A 23,269-nucleotide genomic window follows, 5' to 3' on the forward strand; every position below is an offset into this window, starting at 1 on the left:
AAAAACTCATTTTTGTCCATATAAACATGCCCTTTAGAAGTAACTGGATTCACAGAGATGAGCGCTGCCTTCCTGAAACCTTTTATCGTGCAGCAGGATCACTGGGACAGGGGAAGCTCTGCGAGTTTATCGTAACCTTTCACTGTCTGAAATCCAGACAATGCATGAACAAGGTAAAAATGAGGCTACTGGGATTTGTCTCAGGTCGTAATTTTAACAACAAAGTGACTTACCATATTTTGACTATATTTTGTGTGAGGCCATAATGCTGTTTTGAACTTGAAACTCGCCTGTGTTACTGGGAAAGGCTGCAAGGCAAGACAAGAAAAGAGACAGCTTTACCCTGACTGGTAAGAAGGGAATTTCTGAAGGTTACCACAGCTCTGATTACTGTATCTGCTTGCCATTTATTGAAGAGAAAACACAATGCCTTTAAGTTCTGATAGTTTCCTTCAGCAAGGTGTCTGAGACATGGCTCATGGACAGTGAAACTGATAAGATTGGGGCAAGATATAATGTGTCTATTCCACAGTTTTCCACTTGCTACAGGAATCTAAAGCAAGCTCTGCTGCACAGCAAGTGTTTTTGTTGCCAGTTTGGAATAAATTGATGTACTGTACAATTACCTTCTTACCTTTAGATACCAGAAAGCAAAAAGCAAATGCAACTTCTGAGTCCTTCTATTGTATTTTGGTAGCAGCTCTGTGCACAGGTCAAAGTTCCCTTCTCATCTATATTTAAATTTATAGTGGATAAGTGTGATAACTGCAAAGAACTGGGATTAGGCAGAGGTGGGTGGCAGATTTCAATGCTTAAATAATTCACTGGACTGAGATTGTGTGTTTCTAAACTCTCTAGCCAATAGTCTGTCTTTCCCCAATCTCAGCTCTGGTACCTCCAGACACTCTAACAGGAAAATTTCACATTAATCACTAGTATTTTAAACTATTTTCTTCAAATTAGCTCTCACTTCCATCCTCCCTCTGGTATCCTGCAGGGAGCACGTTTTGAAAGCAACTCAACTGACTGGCATTTCAAACACATTCCAAGGTGAGCAGAGGCTATGTGAAGCATAATTAGTCTTTAGAGGTACGTATGGTAAGAGAATCCCATTTTAAAGTGATAATTATGGTGCAGCTGAGAGGGAAACAGACAAATTGAAGCCTGTCATGCAGACAGTTGGAAGTTAGGTGAGAAGAGTCAGGTGCCCTTTTTACTGAAATGAAAGGTAGAAAGCTACCTGGAAATGTGAGAAGTAAAGTTCAGGATGTTTTTATTTATTCATTTTGTTAGAGTCAGTTTTTAAAATAAAAGAGAAGAAAATTCTATCCAGAGGTTTGCCTGTTCTGGCTGCAGAACAGATGCATTTTGTTGTGTCTTACTTCCTGAATATTTATTTATCTTTACAGTAATAAGAGGGTGGCTAAAACCAAACTTTCATGCCAATTTTTTATTTCCCTGTCAAATGTCTTTTTCTTCTCCTGTCGAATATTCTGTTGGTCCCTTAGTGCTTCCTTGACAGTTCTTCTGGTTACCTTCTAGCACTCTCTTCTGTGGTCCTCCCGCTATCTAGTCTCATTCTTATTTTCTAGAGTACTGATCATTTGTGTGCTCTGCCAGATTCTTCCACTCTGTGCTGATCATCCTTGGAAGAGACTTGCTGCCCTATGAAAATGTCAGTGTTTTTCAGAATTCTGAATATATAACGAGCATTCAGTTACATCCACAAAGCAGCACTGTTCTACCTTAGGACGGTGGTAGTGGTAGGGTGTTTTGCACTTGCCCTCAGTGATCAGGCTGGGAACTTAATACTGCTGAATGCCACAGTAGTAGGAAGTGATCTCCTTTGGAACGTGACATGCTATATTCCTTTGCCAAGTTGGAAGAGGGGCATGAAAACAGTTGATATCTCAGATGACGTGCTTTCTTGTTGCCAGTAAATATCATGATTTGCCCTATGCTGACAACTTTGATAACACTGCTGTTTGCATTCCTGGCATTCTTTGTCTCTGCCCTCTGTGTATATACAGAAGGCAGACATACACAGAAAAAGTTCCTGTACAAGAAGTATTAGAAGGTGCAATTAGGCAACTGATTTAATTACATTGAGTACTTCCTTTATGTTTGGCTCTGACATTTAATATTAAGCATGACAAGAAAGAAAGAATAAACCAATATACTACCCCACTAGGGAAGGAAGCTCTGGTTTTGTAGGATAGTATAATGAGTTTACTGCTCTAATTTATAAGCACTAGATCCCTACATACGTACGTCAAAGTTATAGGCTTGGCAAAATACGGTTTTAATTATAATGCAGTACAATTCTTTACCTCACAGAATTTATTTCGCACTGTTTGGGCTCTGCGAGAGATATTCTTTCCTTGCAAAGAATTAATTTCTGCTGTGCTTAAATGCTCTCACATAGGTGACCTGTTTCCATTTTTTCTGGCAAATACTAAGAACAAAATACAGCTTGAAGAAAGCCATCAAAAGTAGTCTTGGATCTTTGCAGTCTTGCTGGTGTTTCACTTCTGCGTCTCTTGTGATGCAATTAACTGGAATACATGGGAGAATTTACTCAGTTCTCACAGCACAATAAACTGATGGGCACATTTTGTACCCTACTTGGGAGAGTATGTTAAGAAAAAAAGGGTACTTGATAGTGGTTCCTGGAGAACTGTGGAAAGGTACTTCACAGAAGAATCTCACAGGCCATAGTTTTTGCATAAGTCTGGCTTAATGGTGGGAAAGGGACAAAGGTGGCCTGAAGCTCCTATCTACTTGGTAGTGGGAAAGGAAAAGATTCTATAGTGTCCTCAACAAACAGTCTTATTGTGTCCTACTTTCTTTTCATCTGCTACCAGACGTGCTGATTGATGCACAGAGCCATCCTTTCTAGAAAAATCAACATACAACAGTCATCAAAAGTAGGTTTTGGTTATCCTGCAGCTGGAAACCTGCTAATTACCATTATAACAATCCTTAAAGCATTTTACAAAGAGAGCTTGGGGTGAAAAAAACAGCCCATAAAGCTTCACTTAGTGCCCCCAAAGACTCCCACATTGGTCACTTTGTGTGACAAAAATCCTGCAGAATTAGAGATGTTGCACCATCCTCCGAGTGAGTCAGTGAATGCAAAATACAATGCACAGGGCATGTCCAAAAAGGAAAAAAGTTCATGGTTTGGCAGAACTGGATCGTATATAGGTGTCTTCTTACTGGAAGATTTGTCCCAGAGCATTTCTTGAGAGGCTGTGAGTATTGACAACTTCATGACATGAAGATAAGTCTCCTAGGTGGTTTAGCACAGAGCACATGCAATAAAGTGGCCCCACGGATGTGATTCATCACACCTACCTTAGGCAGTGAACCCAGGCGCCATGTGAGGAGCGGTCTAGCCTTCATCTTTGCCAATGGATTGTTTTTAGCTGCTCTCTGAACGGCTGTGCCCTTCTCCCTGCGTTATAGGTTTAACCAGAGCTGACAAGGTGCCTGCCTGTACAGATGTGGGCTGGGTACACATGTGGTTTCTGAGGTTGAATGCATTTTGGGTATCTGCCAATACCGTATTTCAACAGCTACCTGGGCTGGGTGTGATTTGGCAGTCTACCAGCAGGATTATTTGGAGAAGCGGGTAGAATATTAAATTAGAGGGACTTCTTTCTTTCCCACATCACAAATTCCTCAGGGTCTTGCACTGTGTCCTGTTCATGAGCCCATTCTAGCACTTTTCTGGGCAACTGAACTTGAATCTTTTCAGAGAGTCCTGCTTCTGACCCCGTTCAAAAAGGTACATAAATGTGTGCCTGATCTTTAGAATTAATGTTTTCCTGAACTGGAGCCTCAATGTTCAAGTATCTTGAGAAGGTTTTTTTTATGATCAATAAAAGGTTAATTGTCTTACTAGTGTGAGAAAAAACCATGGTGTGCCTGTGCTGTAGCCTTTAGAGAGCAAACATTCGTATAGAACAGAACAAAGCAGTGTTCTGACCTGCTAAGGGCAATGCTGGTATCACAACTTAGTATCAGTCTTCTAAGCTTAGAACTTGGTAACATTGACATAGTCTATATCAAGATTTGTCCGTATTAATAGCAGCAAGCAGCAGAATATGAATTTTTAGAGTCCTTCCAGCCACATGAAAAAGCGCTTGAGAAAATCTGTAAGAGTGTAGTGTTTTCTGATGTAGCTCTTAGTGACTCTCTGTGACTGCAGCAGAGGAAGACGTACCGCATCAAGTTTGCTCATTGTAGTTTTGCTTCTATACAAATACCTTGACTGTTGCTTTTGAAAATGAGAAGGAACTTAAGCAGTGTGTTTTTGATTGTTTTCTTAGTTTCATGATGGGTCTCTGGTGAGAGACGTCACTTAAGATAGACTCCATTAGATCTAATACTCCATGACACCTTATATTAAAACTCTAACATCTTTCTTCATGGTTTCCAGTTAAGCATGTGTTTGTCTTGTGCATGGGAATAATGCTGGACCAAACATGTCTTCTGAGGAAAAACATCATGCATGTTACCAGGTTTTTGTTGTCACCTCAAGGAAATAGAAATTCTATCAAAAGAACATTTAGAGTTTATTGTATAGCACAGCAGGTTTGAAGACATGTCTTGCTTGCATGGAGCTCCTGGGGAGCCGACGTAATGTTCCAAAACATGTTTTATAAATACTTTAGTCATTCCTTTACTCTTGTAGTTAATAAACTGACTGTTGTAATGTGTAATGCAGTGCTAACCAAACTGTACTGAGTTTAATGAGCCTATGATGAGTCGGTTTGCTCACGCTGTCAAGATTCAGTGTGATTGAATTGTGTGGTGAGAAGTGACTACACCAACCGTTTTACAGACCATGGCAGCCTTGTGTGATCGCCCATCTGAGTACAAGTTCTGCTTGGGTGCTGTGTATTTAGCCAAAAGAATGCCTTATTAGCAGAGTAAGTGATTTTCAGATTTGTATTCACAGTTACAGCCCAAAACCTCAGGAGCTGTACACCTTCAGCAAGAAGCATAAACATTGCTTTGCTGTTATAGTACGACCGGCCTCATTTCTGTACGTTAGCTTCCATAAGGTGACTTCAGAAACTGCAGTGCTTTCTGTCACCTACCTGATCCTGCTGTCACCTAGATTTAAGTCCTCTGGATGTAATAGGCCCATCAAACCATTTTGCTGCTAAATATTTGAAGTGCTGAGCATCATAGCTGTAACAGTCAATAATATATTTACAAGATTTTTAAACTTCTTTTTGAGAAGATATGACTGTCTATTTCCTGGCTGGTCTTCACATCTGCTACGCCCTGCGTCTGCGTCTCAGATTGTGATGTCTCTGTAAACTCCTTTGCAGTGAAGTGTTCTTTACATAAGAAATAGCAGACAATTTAGTTAAATTTCTTGCGGCCAGATACATGCTAGTCTGGAGTTTGCAAAAGACCATATTAACCATGTTTCTGTATAGACTCTTTGAAATTTGTAAAGGGGCAATACTAAACTGTCTCCTTCTCATCCAAGTGTGCCAGGTCCGCCCAGCTTGCAGCCAAGTGTACAGTTTCTTTCATTCTGCTGACCCCTCTGCCTGCAGACTTGAACCGCTGCTGGAGAAAAGATTCCATCTCCTGCCTCCGTTCAGTGTCCCACGGTACCAGAGATACCCACTTGGGGATGGAAGATCTCACCAGTTAGGTACAGTGCCCGTTTTCATAACTCTCCTTACCTGTTGTTCTCTTAGGCTTTCTCTCCTTACACAGCTCAAGAGGATTTGAAATACCAATGTGCTAACATGCTAAAAACAAGTCACCTGGGACAGTGGCACAGACATATTTAGCAAGTGCGGAACCAGAGATTACCAAGATGTTTTTTACATACGAGCTTCGTGATACTAGTTGTGTTAAAGAGGGTTTGGTAGCGATGCCACTGCTTTACTTGAAATGTCACTTGCAAATTTCCATGTCTTTGACTATCATTTGAAATAATTTATTATTAGTTGACCTTTGGCTAAATCTTCACATGTTGTTTTTCTTGGTCACTTGTCATTGCTTTATGGCAGGTATCTACTAGGACAAATTAGAGCACTGGGCAAATTGTCTTTTGATTACTCTTTTCCTAGGTAGGCTACTAAACAATAGTTATGCTGGGTAATAAATGTTTGAATCCAGGAAGAAACAGGAATAGACTGATCTGTGGGGAGGAAAGAGGAAGACATGGATGAGCAAGGTGCTAGTAGAAGGAATTGTGCTGTTTTGACTTTATAGAAAATGAGATAAAATCATACGGGTGCAAAGTATCTAGACTTGTCTTATCATGCAAAAAAGGAATTGATCAGTGTGTATCTTTACATGCACGCACGTCAGATTTATCCTTTTTGCTACAGTTTCAGACATTAAGCCTCAGCAGGGTATTTCAAAAGGCTTTTCAGGATTCAGAGCTTTAGGTTGGAGGCTAATACAGTAAAATGGCAGTGTTTTCTATTTGTTGGAGCTGGAAGACTCCTATCATTGGGAACCTGTTCTGTGCAGTAGGGCACACCCAACTCCTTTGTTTTATTTACTCAAATATGGTATACATTGGATGCAAATTAGTTTGAATCTGATTAAATCAATGTTTGAAAAGCAGCGGTTGATCTTGAGTTGTAGAAGGTTGGTTTCTAGGTGTTGGCTTCACTGAAGCATATGGAAATTTGGCTGTTCCTCAGGAATTGACTTAAGGAATAGCTAGGGTGAGGGACAGTCCAACTAGGAAACATGGGCTCTCTCCTCACCCCTGTTTCTGAGATTTTTTTCGATGGAAATATATACCCTGCCTTGCATTCTGAGTTATTATAAAGCCTGACTGTGTACCTGGAGATCCTGCTGGTTGGTTAGTTAGGCACAAATTTTGTCGCTGAGATATATCTAAGGCTGCCTTGAAAAGTTGAACCCTCCTTTAAATAGCTGTCATAGGAAGAATAGTTCCCTTAGGCTGCTTTTCCAATTGAAAACCTTGTGTTGGTACGTTTTACCAGTTTTGGTGTGTAAAAGTAAACCCTTCAGATACAGTGCTTCTTGAAGCAGAGACTTTGTAAGTGATTTGGGAACAACTGGTGTTCTTTTGGAATTCATCTAAGGCACAGGGTCAGAAGATTTCCCTACAGATCATGTAAATCTGGAAACCCTGTCTGTTGGGTGTATTATAAGATAAAAATGCCTGAGTGGTAATGATCAGCAAATATTCCATGGTGTGGTTTAGTATTTAAATCTCCGTGCAGAGTTAAATCACAGCCGTACTTTACACCCAAGCTGCGTTATATTTCAGTGGACGTGGAATACTCCCATTTAAGTGCAAGTGCTTTGAGATGCTTCTGGAATTTAAGGTTCTTCATTCACAAAGGATTAATTCTAGTGACTGTAGAGGGGTTTTTTTAATTCCTGTGATACCTGGGCTTGTGAAAGTATTTCTTAAAATGAAAGACTTCATGGTGTCAACTGTAATGGTAGTTTACTAATCAGTTATGATGAGACCTAGTTACACCAAACTCTGATTATTATTATTATGCACTGCCCAAACCAGCCTTTTCTGATAATCTTTCATGTCATTAAACAATCTCATTCCCTGTTCCTTTTCTTGTAAGAACTGATGATTAAAATGACTCTGTTGTCTGCCTGACGCTCCTGATAGGTGCCTCTGTGGGGAAAAAAATTATGATCTGGAAGCCACATGAAAAAAAAATTATTTCTAGAAGAGAATTTCACCATTCGTCACACGATTCATAGGGACAGTTCAGCGACAACCCATGGAGAGCACGATGAAAACTTGGGGCAGGGCAGGTTCAATATCTGTTTTTCAGTTCTTGCCAATCAAATGAAGCTTTTGGAGCCACCTGCTCTGTGCATAGGGTTTATCTTGAAGCTTTTGGTTTATCAAATTTACTTTTTCCATTGAGATTCAGGAAACATCTAAGACTTAAATGGCAGAGCTTAAAGAGCAGGGCACACTTTATCTGGACAATTGCCTTTTGCATCCAGCAGGCATCAATACTTATCACTGAGTCTGCCCCCAGGGTCACTCTGTTTGCAGTAATGTGGTACTGTTTGTGTGTGATGGATTGATAAGAGCTTAATAATGATGAAAGCTGACTCTTATCAGGCTTGGTTTTGGCAATCACGGAGACTTGACTAGCCCAGAGAATTATTCCTCTTTCTGCCAATTACTTGGCCAGTTGCAACTGTATCTTGCGTTGATACGATTCCTAATGTGGATGCGATGACATTATTGGGCTAGTGATGAAATAGCTTAATAAATTTAAATTATTTGAGACCTGTTTTAAATTGAGTTTTCTGAACGTATAGGAGAGTCAGCATGTTATATGCAAAGAGAAGGAAAAATTCGCAAAGATTAAGTTTAATATCTGAGATATCTTTGACCTATTCACTGGATCGGTACAAACATGGCATGTTACATGGAGACAAAAATGCGATTTAGTAATTAGTGGGGGTTTTTTGCTATAGGGGCAAGGTACGAAGTTCAGGTTATGTCACAGCCCACAGAAAGCCATGCTGTCTTGATCTTTCATTAAACAGCAGCTTTCTCAGCTTCTGCCTACTTGACATTTCATAATCAAAGTGATTTTGTAGCTATTATAATTGAGCCTTCGCTTTGTGACAGGTCTCTGACCTACCACCAGTCACGTCTTTTGACACTTAATAACGTGGAGGATTTAATGCATTCTTTTTTTCACTTTACTGCTTATGACATGATGCATTTTATCTGCTTGGGGGTTAAAAATATGGTTGTTGCATATTAATTCAAAATATGTGGTTTCAACCTGTCCTGCTTTTTAGACATTTGACATAGCAGAACGTAGATGATAATAATCCTCTTCACTGTTTGAGCCTCTACCTCTCAGTTTACTTTGCAGCACAATTGAAATAATTGCAAAAAAAAATTTTTTTTTTCAAAGTTTTATTTATATGGAATGTGCAGGGGTGCCAGTCCAGATTGTGGCTGATCCAACTGGTCTGCTTCGTTATGGATAGATAGAAATTAAGGTCTAAAAGCCCAGTACTTCTTGAATGGTATAAGCATAAAATAAATGATTGTTAATTTTCCCTGGAGATGGTTCCTGTGTGGCCTTGAGGAATTTGCTTTGCCTCTTTTTATTGGCTGTAACTATGATAATTATCCAAGATGAGATCCTGTAAAACAATCTGCCTTTATTCTTTTTCTTATCAAGCATGATAGTAAATTTAGATTAGTAGGCTAAATGGTAAAAACCTTTACTGACCCTCAGAGCCACGGGAAAGGTTGTCTTGGGTTGGAAGTATCCATTTCAGTTATTTAAATAGAAGAATTATGCAAGTAGACTGTCCTAGTCTAAATTTGAGCACAGAGCTTTTAGGAAAAAAAAGTATTACATGTACTTTATTAGTCTCTATCCAGTACTCTCTGTCCTCCTTTACAATTCAACAAAGACCTGACCTACAGAGATGAAGGCAGGCTGCCCTACCTGTTTAAAGTAAAGGTAATTCAGGAAACAGGAGAAAAAACTGCCAGAAATGCTCTCCATTTTATTGATTTGATCTCTTCGTAGGGGGAAGGGTTACTCAGCTTAGAATAACAGTATTACAAAATAAACAACAGGTTTCAAGGCACTAGACCCCTTGCCAAGCTGGTCTTAAACTAGTCAGGAATATGGAAAAGGCTAACAGATGTGTTGGCTGACAACATGTTTTCCATTCTGTGCAAAGTTACTATTTTTACTTCTCTCTCCATCTCCATTTCAGTGGGAATGAAAAACCAAAACTCGTACAAAATTATAACGGGGAAGGAAGGATTAGATGAGGCTCAGTTTACAACTGTTTCAGCAGAGCAACAACAAGTCAGAAGCAGAAAATTTCTTTTAAAAGCACAACCTTTTTAATTTCAGTAAATCTTTTGGAAGGGGAAGCAGAAAGTATTCATCAGAACACTGCCAATCGGGAGCATTTCATGGAGATATAGGTCTCATATATGGGATTCATTGCATCTTCCTCTGTGAAATTTCCTGTTGGTTGATGTTTGGATCGAGGTACTGCTTCAGAGAGACCCCTAATGGGGTGCAATTTGGCAGCTTCCCTGTTCCTGGCTGCTTATCTCCATGGATTCTGCTACTCTCTTCGGTGATGTGCTGTGATATTTTAAGCCACATGATTTGGGCTTTATGTCAGAAGGACCAGGTGCCTTGCTGTTCAGTATTTAGTATGACACACAGACTTTTTACTTCTTTGTGCTGCTTCTTTCACTACAAAAAGTGTATAATACTTGCTCATTTTATGATGTAAGTAATAAGAAAGCAGCATTGTGTTTTCTTCTCAGTTGTCTGTGTTGGAGTCTGTACAGTTTGCCTGAGACGGGGGAAGTAGTAAAATTATCCTTCCATTCTTTTCACCTCCATCAAGCTTTTCTACAGACACACATAGCTTTCCCTACTGTATGGCACCAACAAGATTCCTTTGAAAGAAGAGTACATTGCAGCTTCTTTAATGAAAACTCAAAGCACATGTTCCCATGGAAACTACAATTGAACATATTCTGTCCAAACTGCATACCCATCACAAAATGTTAGGATTTAATTGTTTCTCTGATTCAGTCGCAGGGCAGCCCCTTGTGTTGTCTCATGCAGTTGAGATATTCAGGCTTATGTCAAAACAAGCCAGAATCTTTCTAGCCATGCCTGCATTTTGGAAGGGAGGAGGTTGTAGGGAGCTATGCTGCTGTTCCTTTTCATTTAATGGTGACATGTTTTACCAGTTCTGATAATCTGTAAACACTTAATGATTCCAGGTTTGGTTTTTTAAAGGAATTGTGTCTTTAAAAGCAGCAACTTCTTGTTGTTGTTCTCCGTATGCACCATTGAGGTATTCTTGCATTGAGAGTGGTAAGACTTGAGAAGTTGAAGAGAAACTTACTCCAGGCCTCCACTACATAAAGAATCATATGACCTGGTCCCCAACCCAAGGCCATGTGAAAGATGAGCACACCACGATTACAGTAATTTGTCTGAGTGGGTCTGAAATACACTTGGAAATAGAGCAATACATCATCAAGCGTCCTCTGCTTTCTTTTGTGTTATGTGCGTTGATGGCTATCCTTTTTTTTTTTGTTCACTGTTTTAATCTCTCCAAGAGGTTTGTTCTCTGAAAAACAGCATTGAGGAGCCAGTTGCTTTTGATGTGCACTTTGTTGTACATCCTGTCTCTCAGTTGAGGTTCTGCCTTTCCTAGGTACAGGAGGGATATGCTGGCTGCTTCAAGCAAAATTGTCACTAATGCTTTTATTTAAATGCATGTCTGTTCTTACATGTTTCAGAACACCTCAGGAGGAAGGCTGTGCTTTGTTTCATTCAGTAGAGGCATTAGCCACGGCCCATAGCTCATCTGTCAGGGTGGCATGAATAAATGAGTTCTGTTCCATTTGGAAACATGCAAACCAGTAGATAGCCTTGCTGAAGGCTCTCTTTCTAAAGTCATTTTGCTCATGTTGGGAAGAGGACAAGAGAAGTATCACAGACTCTCAGAGCTGTGTACCTTTGCTCAGAGAATGACTTTAAAATAGATGGGGTTGAGTGTGAAGTAAAATAGCCTTCCAGCATCACTACCCAGTTTGGAAGATCTTGGCCAAACGCACCCAGCTGCTATTGCATTTTGATGGCAGTAGGATGTGCTTCCTTTATTTAGTCATGCTGTCTCATGCTGTCCTCCCTCAGAGTGAGTTTCATCCATGGTCATTAAATCTGCTATTATTCAGGAAAATGCTCATTAGCTCTCTATTAAAAAAATACACAAGTTTCAAAGCCATGTTGTTAATCCCATTGGGGTTTTTTATTATTATTATTTTAATTTCTGTGTCCTGCAGGTGATGCTATCCACAACCACAGTGCTCTCTTCCTTGAGAACAGTTCTTTGAACATCCCTTTCTCTCAGGAGAGTCCTGGATCTCCAAACACAGCTGATCAACCACAAGGACAAACAAGAAAGTTGAGCTTGGCCAGCACAAACAGTGAAAACTCAGGGTCGACAGAAAGCTTGCCATCAGCATACCTCACCAACAGTGAGTGAAGCCTGGTGCTGTATGGCAACAACTCTTCCCTATTATGAAAAGGAAAATTACCTGCTTGGAAATTTGGGGTGAATGAGAACAGCCTGAGTTGCTGCAATTTTAAATAACACAATTTAGCTTCCTCTTCTGTTTGTAATTAAGTAGATAAAGTAATAGAAGTGAAGTCACAGCTTTATATTAAGGTGCCACTCATAAATAGTCATTAAGGGCGTCATACTAATGGGTTTAGAAGCATGTTCCAGGCATGAAGAAATATAGATAAATAAGATTTGTTACCCATAATCAAAAGTGCCATAAATCATTATCTTGTCCTGTTACAGACTGTAGTCATATATCAATATTCTGTTCACTATTTGGGAACCATTTGCCAATCTTACTCTATAACGTGACAATGAAAGTACTAGTCTCTCACTGTACGTTTTCCGTGCACTGGGAAGCAATGGGAATCACGCTGAGATGATTTCTGCTTCCCAAAACTTGGACCCAATAGAACTGTTTAGATTGCAGACATTTAAGTGATGATGCAGCCAGTGAAAACAGTACTTTTATGTCTGAGAGATGCCTTTAACAGACTCTAAATTATGAAGATACCCTATAGAAATGTGATGCTCTTTTGTTTGGGTTTCTCGTAGTTACTGCAAAGTGGTGGGGAACAAAACGAATAGATTATGCCTTGTATTGTCCAGATGTGCTGACAGCCTTTCCAACTGTGGCCCTGCCGCATCTCTTCCATGCCAGCTACTGGGAATCAACGGACGTTGTGGCCTTCATTTTAAGACAGGTCATCGATCTCTTTATTTTTCCTCTGCAACAAATAACCTTGTGATTGTCGATTGCGTCTTCCAAGGGCGATCAGTCTTTTAATCTGTAACTTCAGTTAGATGGCGAACTGAGGTTGCATCACGTGCCGCTGGATGAAGGAATGACACAAGGATTTCTTGGAGAGGTGAAGGGGACAGTGAGCCCCCCATTAGCACTGCGGGCTGGTGGTCTTACTACTGACTGTGTGACTGGGACAATGCACTGTCACGCACACCTTACTCACCCCTCCCATGCCCAGATCAGTATAACCCCCTATTATGTATTAATTTTCTCCTGGTTTTGAAGGAATATGCCATCTCCAGCCTTACTTAATTATGTATTTCCCTACTAAAGATCAAATTATTAGCATACATTTGCTAATAAACCAGCGGTTTGAAAGTACTGCTCCCATAAGAAAATCAAGTCTCTCCTGTAGCAATACTAGGGTATTTTGAGGCATTGCGTGCTCTGTCTCAGAATTTTTTTCTGAGTCATGTGATGGGTCTCTTGGTTCCTACTGTGTCAGTAATGAGACAGCAGTTTGCAGTGACTTCAGGATAATGCGAAACCAGCAGGATAAGTGACCCTCACCCAAAAACCAGTCACCATCAGTTTAATTTGGATTAACCCAGGAATCAGGGTGGTTTTTTACATCCAGTGAATGATGAAACAGCTGCTGCCAGGCAACCAGCAGAGACAGTAATGCAGAAAACTGCACTCCCAGTGCTGGTGTCAGAGATGTTGCTTCCCTGAGGGCTCACCTGGTAGCTCCTGGGAATGGAAGCTCAGTGGCTGAGTTCCCTCCAGTCCAGAACTGCTGCTGAGTCGTACTGCGCAACTGTACCAAGTCCCCGTCTTCGTATGGCAGCCTGTGAGGGGAGTGTGCAGCGGCCGATCTGGCTGGTGACCACACTACTTGTGGAGTTTTTGATTGCTGTTTTTAATTGATGAAATTCTATGAGTCCTTCAACCTCTTGCCTTCCTTTCACAGCATCCTTTAGTAGATCTGATTCCAGTCGAAATATATCATTAAGAAATGCAGAATCTTAAAAGCTAATTTAAAAAACTATCTCTAGCATCACTAATAAAGGCAAAGCCAAAGTTGCTGACGAGTTTTTCCATGAATGAGAACAATCTCCAGAACAGGAATCTTATTTGGTGCTCATCCCAAAGTGGAGATGTTCCTACTGGAAGTGACAGGATGCACATCCCTGTTTTTTTTCTGTTCAGGGGCCCTAGATAATTGTACACAGATGTTTCTCCTCTCTTTTGCAGCTCTCTTCTAATTCTTGTCATCTCATCTTCTCTCTTAGGATGTGTTTTATCTTGAATCCCTCAGAACATTCTCCCATCTTTCCTTTCAAATGCATCCCTGAGCCCAGTTGTCTGTTAGCAATCATTCCTGCTTTATTCTACTTGTTATCTCTCTGCATTCATATCAAGTTGCATTGTTGTGTCTTACCTAGCCTTGTATGTGCATTACAGCTTTTAGAATTTAATTAGCCCTTCAAGCATTTGCAACGTGCCTGTAAAGCAATATGTGAGCTTACAGCACTACGTAAAGGACTGGTTAGTTCCAGCATATCCTGGGCATTCTGCCCTTGCTGGGGGTTAAGGTTAAAGCTATTGGCTCTTGAATGCACTGTGGTCGCCTGTATTCCCTGCACATGACCTCCAGTGAATAGAATTTATGCCAATTTCTTAAAAAAACAAACTGACCTCTCAGCATTACTATGATTTGTTGCAAGCGAACCACTTTGCTAAGGCTGAATGCAGCAGGATTGTACTCAAGGAACTTCATATGAGACATCTTTCAAAGGGATTCTAGGCCACTCTTCCAGAGAGGGCACCCAGGGCGGAAAGCTTCAGCAAGGAAAACCAACTGTTCAACTTTTCTCTGCTAGCTTGTAAAAGAGACAGACTAAGCTGCTTCTCATTCAGCTATCCATGATCCCAGGGTGCAACCCACAGATTTCAGTAAGACAGGGCTTGTGGTTTCAATTGAAACAGGGCATAACCCACAGATTCTGAAATCTGTGCGTTGTGTCCTGAAATCTGGGTTGGACATGCATGTTTCCTGGTAAGCGTGTGATATTTAGGTTGTAAGAATGCCTAGCTTGTATGACATATGCTCACAAATTACAGTCCTCTTATCTTCAGATGTTACTAGCCACAAGCCAAATCCCAAGCCTGTCACCTACTGCAGTTGTGAGTAATATCCAAAAGGTGATAAGAACCATTCTGTCTGGGTATATGTATAACAAATCAATATGAATGGAGTCAGGAATCTGATCTCTGCCCCATAAAGGACATCAAAAATACTTTTGTGGTCTTAAGCTGCTTTGTTGACTTTGCAGACCATGAGCAGACAATGTGACTGTCACTTGATACCATCCTAAGCTCTGTTGTGAATGGAAAAGCTGTTCATTAAGTACTTGAGATTGTGTTGGCCAACAGAGTGAAAGCAGCTTATTTGTCTGTACAACTAAGGTGAATATATGGCCTATACCTCTTTCTACTCACTGTGCTTTTGGCTCGGCAGTGTTGGGGCAGCAGTGTACCTTCCCTTCCTTTGCCAAGTACCAGGACTTCTCAAGCCCCACACTGTTTATTGAAATACTAATATAATTTCAGGTGATGAGGTATGAAAACGTAAATTTCAAGGAAAATGACAACCTGGATCCAGCAACACTAAGTCCTTCCAATCCCCGAGAAAAATGGCTGCGCAAAAGGACACATGTGAAATTGAGAGTAAGTATAAATCTGAATATCTATGGCAGCCAAACTTGGGTTTGGTGGGAATTTAAATGGAGTTTGATCTCCCAAAGCCTGGGTTTACATAGCTGAATATTACTAAAGAGCTGAAATCTGCTAATGTAATCCAGAGACAAACAAATTAACAGTTAGGGAATAGGAACAATTTATTCTTGGCTTACCACTACAATTTGGGAGAAAGTATATTTCTTTCTTTAAATAACAGAGGGGCCTTAAGTTTCAGTTAAGCAAAGAGGTTGTTCTTCTATTTTCTTCTATGCTAGATGAATCCATAACTCAAGAAAAAATATTTTCTTCATTCTTCAGATGCTACTTCAGTTAATGTCAATTAAGAGGCGTGTGTCTTTCTTGCGTACAGTTGTGTGACTCTATGGCACCACTTGAAGTGAAAGCTAATTGGCATTCCCCTAAATGGCCTCTTACTTGGTCATCTTGAGCCCTCTCACTAGACAGTCTCTTCAGGAACCCACCGTTCCTGGAAACCAGGCTCCAGCTGAAATAGGAACACGGGTTTGCGAGGCACTCTAAGGTGCGCTGTGACGTACCTCAGACACACTGTCCAGGACTGTGTTTCTGTGTCACTGTCCATAATAACATAATGGAGACAGTAGCCTCGTTACAAAAGCAAACGCCACCCTTCCCACCTTCTGCTCTTATTTCAGAACGTGACTGCCAACCACCGAGCTAATGACGTCATTGCGGCAGAAGATGGTCCTCAGGTACTAGTCGGGCGCTTTATGTATGGACCTCTGGACATGGTAGCTTTAACAGGTGAAAAGGTAAAGTCTGAGTAATCAGTTTCCTTATTTTTTTGAACCAGCTTTTACTGAAACAGTTGTTGAATGTAGCACATGTGTATAGTACCAGAGAAAGCCTTACAGTGAGGGGAGGTATGTCACTAGCCCCCACCACTTCAGCAAAACTATGCTGTAAGTGGGCTTTCCTGATAGCTTGCCTTTTTCCCAGCTCTCATCCTCCTTACATGACGCTGCCCATCTCCTCTGGCTAATGAGGAGTGTGCTGCGCAGTGATCTCTGAACCTGCCATCCGATTGTACCACCTACTGGAGAAAATTAACTTTCTGTGCAAGGAGGAAAAAGAATTTTATAATGGTTGGCAAATCACTAAAAGAAAAATGTATATCGTCCTATCGAGGTAAGACAACTAGATAAAGGAATAGGGATTCTAAAGGCTAGGCGGCTGCTGTTTCTCTTATACATGGAAGAGTAAAGATTAGGTTTAGAATTAAGTAGTAATGTGACACGATTGGAACTGTCATTCCTAAAGCTGTCTGCAGTAGCCAGGGTTACAGCTAACAAAGCCAAGCATTAAGTGAACACATTTGTTCATATTCACTGAGAGCGTAAGAATTTGTGTGGAAATTAACAGAGCCGTGCTGCTGAGCTGGAGGGTAGAACTGAAATGCTGACATGCCAGTTTTCACTGAGACAAGGATCAGTCCTGGAGTCTGCCCGTGTTTTCCCAATAATTCCTAAAATGGGCTTGTTGGGGTTTCTACAGGTTTGTAGACTGGATTCATTTTAGTGTGCAAATGCAAACTAGGCTGAAGATACATTTCAGCATTTCAGTGCTTTTCCTGAGGCCAGACGTGTGTCTCTGGGATTTTACTTAGCCCATTATTTTCCGGGCATTATAGTCTAATATTTTTTTCTCCCTACACTGACTATTCTGTGCTAGCTGGTTGCCTTGAAGTCATATTCCCATTTCAGAAGGGTAGGGATGAACAATAAGCTGTGTTTCTACAGTGGTAAAACAGATTCATATTTTGCTTGGGTACTGAATAGAATCCTGTCATTAAAACCTCTTGAAAGAAATTGCTAAGTAAAAACATTAAGGTTGTTACTGATTATTGCACTGGGGAGAATTCCACACTCAGTGATGAGTTACTGAAGGTTTTCATTTTAATTTTGTGGGGTTTAAAGCTAACAGAAATGCTATCTGTGTTTTTTTTACACTTGTATGTTGTCCCTCCAAGGATCTGAAGCAACTTCTGAAGGGCTATATTTCATAATCTTTTGATGTGGAGAGGGAAACCTGAGCCAGAACAGTTCAGTGACCACAGTCAGCAGAATGCTGTTCTAGTAGCTTTCTCATTGATGTTGGAAAATGTTAATCTGAAAGGGCTTGTAGTTGTGCAGATTTTTCAGAACATCCAATGCAAACTTCAGAACAGTTTCTCTGAACCACACCTACACAAACACACATGCACACACACACCCTGCGCCCGTCTTTAATGGCTCGACTTGAGAAAATTTGTTAAAGGGGAAGAATAGAAGGTAAGAACAGCATGGCTGAATAAAATGAAGTCAGAAGTATGATTCTCAAAATAAAATGTTTCTGTTTCTTGCTAGATCTTATATTCCTTTGCAGGTAGGAAGGAAGTTGGGTTTTCCCTAGCAAATCATAAAAATGTTTTCCTTGGCCCTCTCTTCGCTAATGGTGCATTTGGAAGTTGGAAATTCAGAATCTGTTAGGGTACAAAGTGAAGCTTTCTCCTACTTAAACCGTCGGAGACTTTAAAGAGACAGTTGGTACACATCTGTATTCAAACTGTGAATTTACTTTGCAGTCAAAAAGCAGAAGAAAGGAGTGAATCCATTGTTCGATCCTGGTAACACTTTTCATTCAGCAATACCTGTCATTTCTTCCCTTGCAGCAAAGCTCATCCCTCAGAAAAATTCAGTTCTGAAATTCATCAGTTCAGAATAAATTCAGCACTAGTTATAGTTACATCCCAATGTCAGGTAACGTCATTATGTCCAAGAAATATTGTGTATCTGCAGTTAGCAAGGATATCCACACAAACAGCGTGAGCTCGTAAGCTGCTGGCCAGTCTCATAGAGCATCTGGCTGCATGTTGATCACTGAAGAAGTCCACATAACCTTGTATGCCTAAGTTCTGTAAAAAATGAGTACAGGAGGAGAGCTCTGCAGATACCTCCCTCAGATTTACTGGTGTACTTATTGCTACAAAGTGCCACTTCAAGTCAAACAAAGTATTTCATATACTTTATGTTAATTTTGATGAAATATTTCATTTAAGAAAATGATATTGATGAAACCTTTTGGAAAAAAATCTTGCTAATTTGAAGTGTTTAGGTTTTGCATTTGTAGGCAAGGTTACGATGTGAGAAAGATTTCATTTTGCTAATAACCGGATGGAATTTTCCATTTTGTAGGTTTAGTATGCAAAAATGTAATATACACTGCAAGCTGAAATGATCATTTTTTCTAGTTTAAGGTGCCTGCCAAATTTCTGAGCCTCATTTGACACCTGCAGTGCTAAGATGGGTGCTTTAAATGGTGAAGGCAAAGAACTCTTGTGCTGTGTGTTAGGAAGGATTTTCTAATTGAGAGGACACTCTGTGAAGCCTTTACTGAGTTTTGAAGTTACTTCAATCTTCCTTGTAAGCTTTTAGTACGAGCTATAGTTGGAGATACCAATGTGATCTAGGCTTGGCAGCCTTGTAAATATGGAGGTGTTGCCTACCACCACACTAGCTGACTGTTTTGTTGGGTTTGCAGGTTGATATCTTCATAATGACGGAGCCATCTTCGGGTAGGTGGGTGTACTTTGACACGGAGATATCCAACAGCAGTGGCCGGATATCCTACAACATACCCAAACAGAAGAGACTGAGGGTTGGTGTGTATCCCATCAAAATGGTGGTCAGGTAATAGCTCCAAGCTGGAACTACAGCTGTGATGGGAGGTTGTGATCAGGAAGACACTGAGGTGTGTAAGATTGAAGCAGGTGTGGAGGGAGATTTTGGTCAGGTAGTTATCTTTTCTTGGTCTTGTCACTGTGGTGTCAGCTTAGGTTTGAAGCAGTGATCATCTGTTTACTGGCCAGTTTGGAGCACTTGGTCTTGCAAAATATGGGGACTGGATGACTGTAATCTGTCTTCTTGTGGAAGAATGTATGACCTGGCATATTTTGCAGCCTGTTCATTGGGGAAAAGACTGCTGAAGGGTATAGCTTTGTGTTCTTCAGACTGATAATAAGCTTTTCTTATGGAAATTAATAGCAGAGGATATACTGCCTTGCTCTCAGCCACCTGTTTATCTGATGTCAGGCTGATTAAAAGAGTTACCTTAATTCTGTACAAGACCATGCTTATCCTAAATGGGGAAAAGAAAGGGGAGAAAAAACCAAAACAAAATTTTAAAAAACCACAAAAAAACCACAACAGAAAACCCAAAAACAAACCCCACAAAAAACCCCAGCACCTGAAAATAACAGTTCATTGAAGTAAAATCCATCAGCTCTCCTGCTCTCCAGTATTTCTTAAATATCTCTGTGCTATGCAAAGCATGAAGGATGAGGATGTGTGAAATAAAATTTGTTGGCCTGGGTGCAGGACTGGGTAGCTGTGCTTGTAAAAAATCTTATGTTTAATAATAGCCAAGTTTGATTTAATGCAGAGTTTTACTTTAATACTGCATGTAGAATTAAATTGCCTACCCACTTAGGAAGTAGCTTTACAGCTTCCTTTGGATTCCTGCTTCGGAGGCTAAATCAGTGGGATGAATTTAGCAGAAACAGAATGTGTTGTTACCTGCCATTTAACCAAGTCCAAAGTCAATTTACAATCTTACGTAGTGCTGACTGAGGAGGAAGAAATGTTTTACCTCAGTGTAATGGAACAGACAATTCAAGAAAAGAGAGTTACTTAAAAGCGAATTAAGGTGTACTCGGAAGCTAAGCTCCCATGGGCTTTTAGACTGCAGGAGTAAGTTGCAAATAGGAATGAAATAAATTGTCCTGTCTGTGCTCATTAAGCTCTGCACACGTATTGTAAGACTCTTCATCACCAGATAAAAATTTCTAGATCATACAGTAAATATCTTTCTAGAGAAAAGGAGATGTGGTCTTCAGATTACATTATTTTTTTAGGGAACGTGAGGTCATGAGATGGCAAGAGCTTTGCATCACTTTGTGCTTTATTAGCATCTTTCTCAGGGAAAACGCATCATGAGGAGAAGGTTGCATTTCACTTGCCTTTCCATGAGAAAAGCCATCTGTGATCGCGTTTCTCTTTTGGTTTAGGTTTGGTTTGGGGTGGCCTTTTTTTTTTTGTCTTGGCTTTTCTGGATTGGCATTCCCATTGTAATTTGTAAGGGTGGAGGGATGGGTAATGGTAGTATGACCAAATGTTTATCTAATGGAGAACTGATTTGTGTAAGAACATGCCAGTAAAAGATGTGTATCAACTCTTCCCTTGTCATAGCTGATCGTTTGCCAGTAACTGTAGACTGCCAGAAATAAAATGTAGCTAATGTCTGTGTGCTATGCGTGTATGTACAGGTATGTGTGCATATATATAGCGTTCATGTCTTATGTGAGTACATATATAGCTATATAGAGACATGTATAGACAGGTAGCATGTTTGAGTAGTAGTCTGAGTACTTCAGGCTGGTTTGGGTTTTTTTCCTAATTCTTTTAGGTGCTTATACGCATGTGATTTCTTATTAAAGTCAGCTTCCAAATTTCTCTTTGGAAAGCTATTTCCTAAGAGTGTAAGTTTTAATTGCCCTACGTAGGACTGAAATCAGAAGCCCTACTTGACAATGATTTTTAAAGCTCTAGATCCAGACAGATCTAATTTCAGGTCTTAACTAGAGCATGCACAAAATACATTCTGATATTTTGGTTTTAAAATGCATGTATTGCTTTGACACTCCAGAGGGGACCAGAGCAGTGCGGCAAGTTACCTGACTGTGCTTCCCCGAGGAATGGAATGTGTTGTGTTCAGCATTGATGGTTCATTTGCAGCAAGTGTTTCAATTATGGGAAGCGACCCCAAAGTCCGAGCTGGCGCCGTTGATGTCGTCAGGTAAGTGAGGTTTGCACACTTCACTTTTTAGATCTCAAACTTTCCTATTTGAACACAATAGGAAGGAACAGAGCAGAATAGCGGGGTTTTTCCTAAATAAACAATTCTTTAAAGGCCAGGATTCTTTGCAGATATATTTCTGTATTTGCTTGGACATCAGGTCTGCCTAATTTCAGAGGAATCTTAGAGCGCTATGGTTTGCTCCCAGATTTGTAGTTTAAGTTGCCTGAAGGTTAAAAGTTGCTTCTTGGGAATATGGCCTTAAAGTGTGTGCAGTGAATTAATAATGATTCCATGTGTTACTGTGATTAGCAAAGTGAATTTCATGTTTCACTAACTTCAAATAAGGAATTACGTCTCCATCAAAAGTATCAAGCGCCATGAATGCAAGAGTGGTTTTAGGAGGAAAAATTAAAAGGCCTTCTTATACATTCTTGCAAGTCTGTTAATGTTGCACTGGACAGCTCTTCTTTTGGAACTTGAATGGCAATGGAGGGATGTCAGTTTTCAAGGCTTTCCACTCCTTACAGCTGAAATGGTGGGAAATCTCCTTAAAGGTTTCAAAGGTAGCAGGACTTGATGTGTAGCAAGGTCTATTGAAAATACATTTTTAAATAGCTCTCATTTTATATAATGCATTGTATAAGAATCTCTCTTGCTTCCCTCCGTCTCCCTCAAGATGTAGACATTATTACTTCATTTCTTGATAGGATCAGAGACAGAGGTTGCTGGTTTCCAGTTGTTGAAGGATAATGTCCAACTTCTAACTGGGTCTGTGCAGAGCAAAGAAATGCTGACCTGACCTGTGGGTATTGTTTCTCTTTCGGCACCTAGGTAATTTATCTGCTGTTTCTGACAGGCATTGGCAGGACCTGGGATATCTGATTATCTATATTACTGGCCGTCCAGATATGCAAAAACAGCGTGTGGTTTCATGGTTGTCTCAACACAACTTCCCACAAGGGATGATCTTCTTCTCAGATGGACTTGTTCATGACCCACTGCGACAAAAGACCATTTTTCTCCGGAATCTCATGCAAGAGGTACTAGACCCCTGTCTATAGCCTTAAAATCCTTTTTCCAGAGGATGTCATTCAGTGAAGTTAGAGATCTCCCGTCCTTGAACAGTAAATCTCACTGGCCATCACAGTCTTTTTGCCATTCCTCATTTCATTTCTCACTTTTTAAAGAGCAAGGAAGGCTGATAAAACATCCAAAGGGGCCTCCTGGTATGACAAATAAATAAATGAACTGCTTGTTCTTTCCTGTGTACGTATCTGTAGTCTTCGCTGGCATGCAGGCAGACAGATTTAGCTTTCTGTGGTTACAGAGTGAGGTTGTTAACAATGAACTCATCTGCTGCTTCATTGCAAAACAAGTGCCATCCTTGTAGTGCATGGTGTTCAATAGAGCGGTCACTTTGGAAGTAATGTTTGTTTCAGTGCCACATCAAAATCTGTGCTGCATACGGTTCCATGAAGGATATTTCTGTGTACAATGTCTTGGCTCTGTCGCCATCCCAGATCTACATAGTTGGACGACCAACAAAGAAATACCAGGCACAGTGTCAGGTAAGTAACTCTTGCTGCTCAATCAGGAAGTCCCAGGGGGAACAAGGAAACACACGCGTGTGAATGCATGGGCAAACACACACATATAAATATAAAGAGCAGAGACTCTTTCAGAGAAAGAAGGGCAGTTCTGGTTTCAGATACGGCATTTTCTGGCAGGGTGAATAGTAAAGAGAATGGAGTGGTCATAGGT

The 23,269-nt window shown here is 40.4% G+C and overlaps 1 protein-coding gene across 3 annotated transcripts in view; it reads left to right on the forward strand.

The window, feature by feature from the left end:
- The window catches only part of PITPNM3 (PITPNM family member 3), a 143,062-nt gene that overhangs the window by 114,992 nt on the left and 4,801 nt on the right, over window positions 1-23,269 (forward strand). For all 3 annotated transcript variants that reach the window (XM_064468278.1, XM_064468276.1, XM_064468277.1), the window contains 9 exons: window positions 5,510-5,680; window positions 11,867-12,061; window positions 12,703-12,851; window positions 15,506-15,622; window positions 16,309-16,425; window positions 19,193-19,341; window positions 21,356-21,505; window positions 22,365-22,548; window positions 22,948-23,076. In XM_064468278.1, the coding sequence (XP_064324348.1) occupies window positions 5,510-5,680; window positions 11,867-12,061; window positions 12,703-12,851; window positions 15,506-15,622; window positions 16,309-16,425; window positions 19,193-19,341; window positions 21,356-21,505; window positions 22,365-22,548; window positions 22,948-23,076 (1,361 nt within the window). The remainder of the gene's footprint in view (window positions 1-5,509; window positions 5,681-11,866; window positions 12,062-12,702; window positions 12,852-15,505; window positions 15,623-16,308; window positions 16,426-19,192; window positions 19,342-21,355; window positions 21,506-22,364; window positions 22,549-22,947; window positions 23,077-23,269) is intronic.

This window comes from Phalacrocorax carbo, chromosome 17 (genome assembly GCF_963921805.1).
Source record: "Phalacrocorax carbo chromosome 17, bPhaCar2.1, whole genome shotgun sequence".
Taxonomy (NCBI): Eukaryota; Metazoa; Chordata; class Aves; order Suliformes; family Phalacrocoracidae; genus Phalacrocorax; species Phalacrocorax carbo.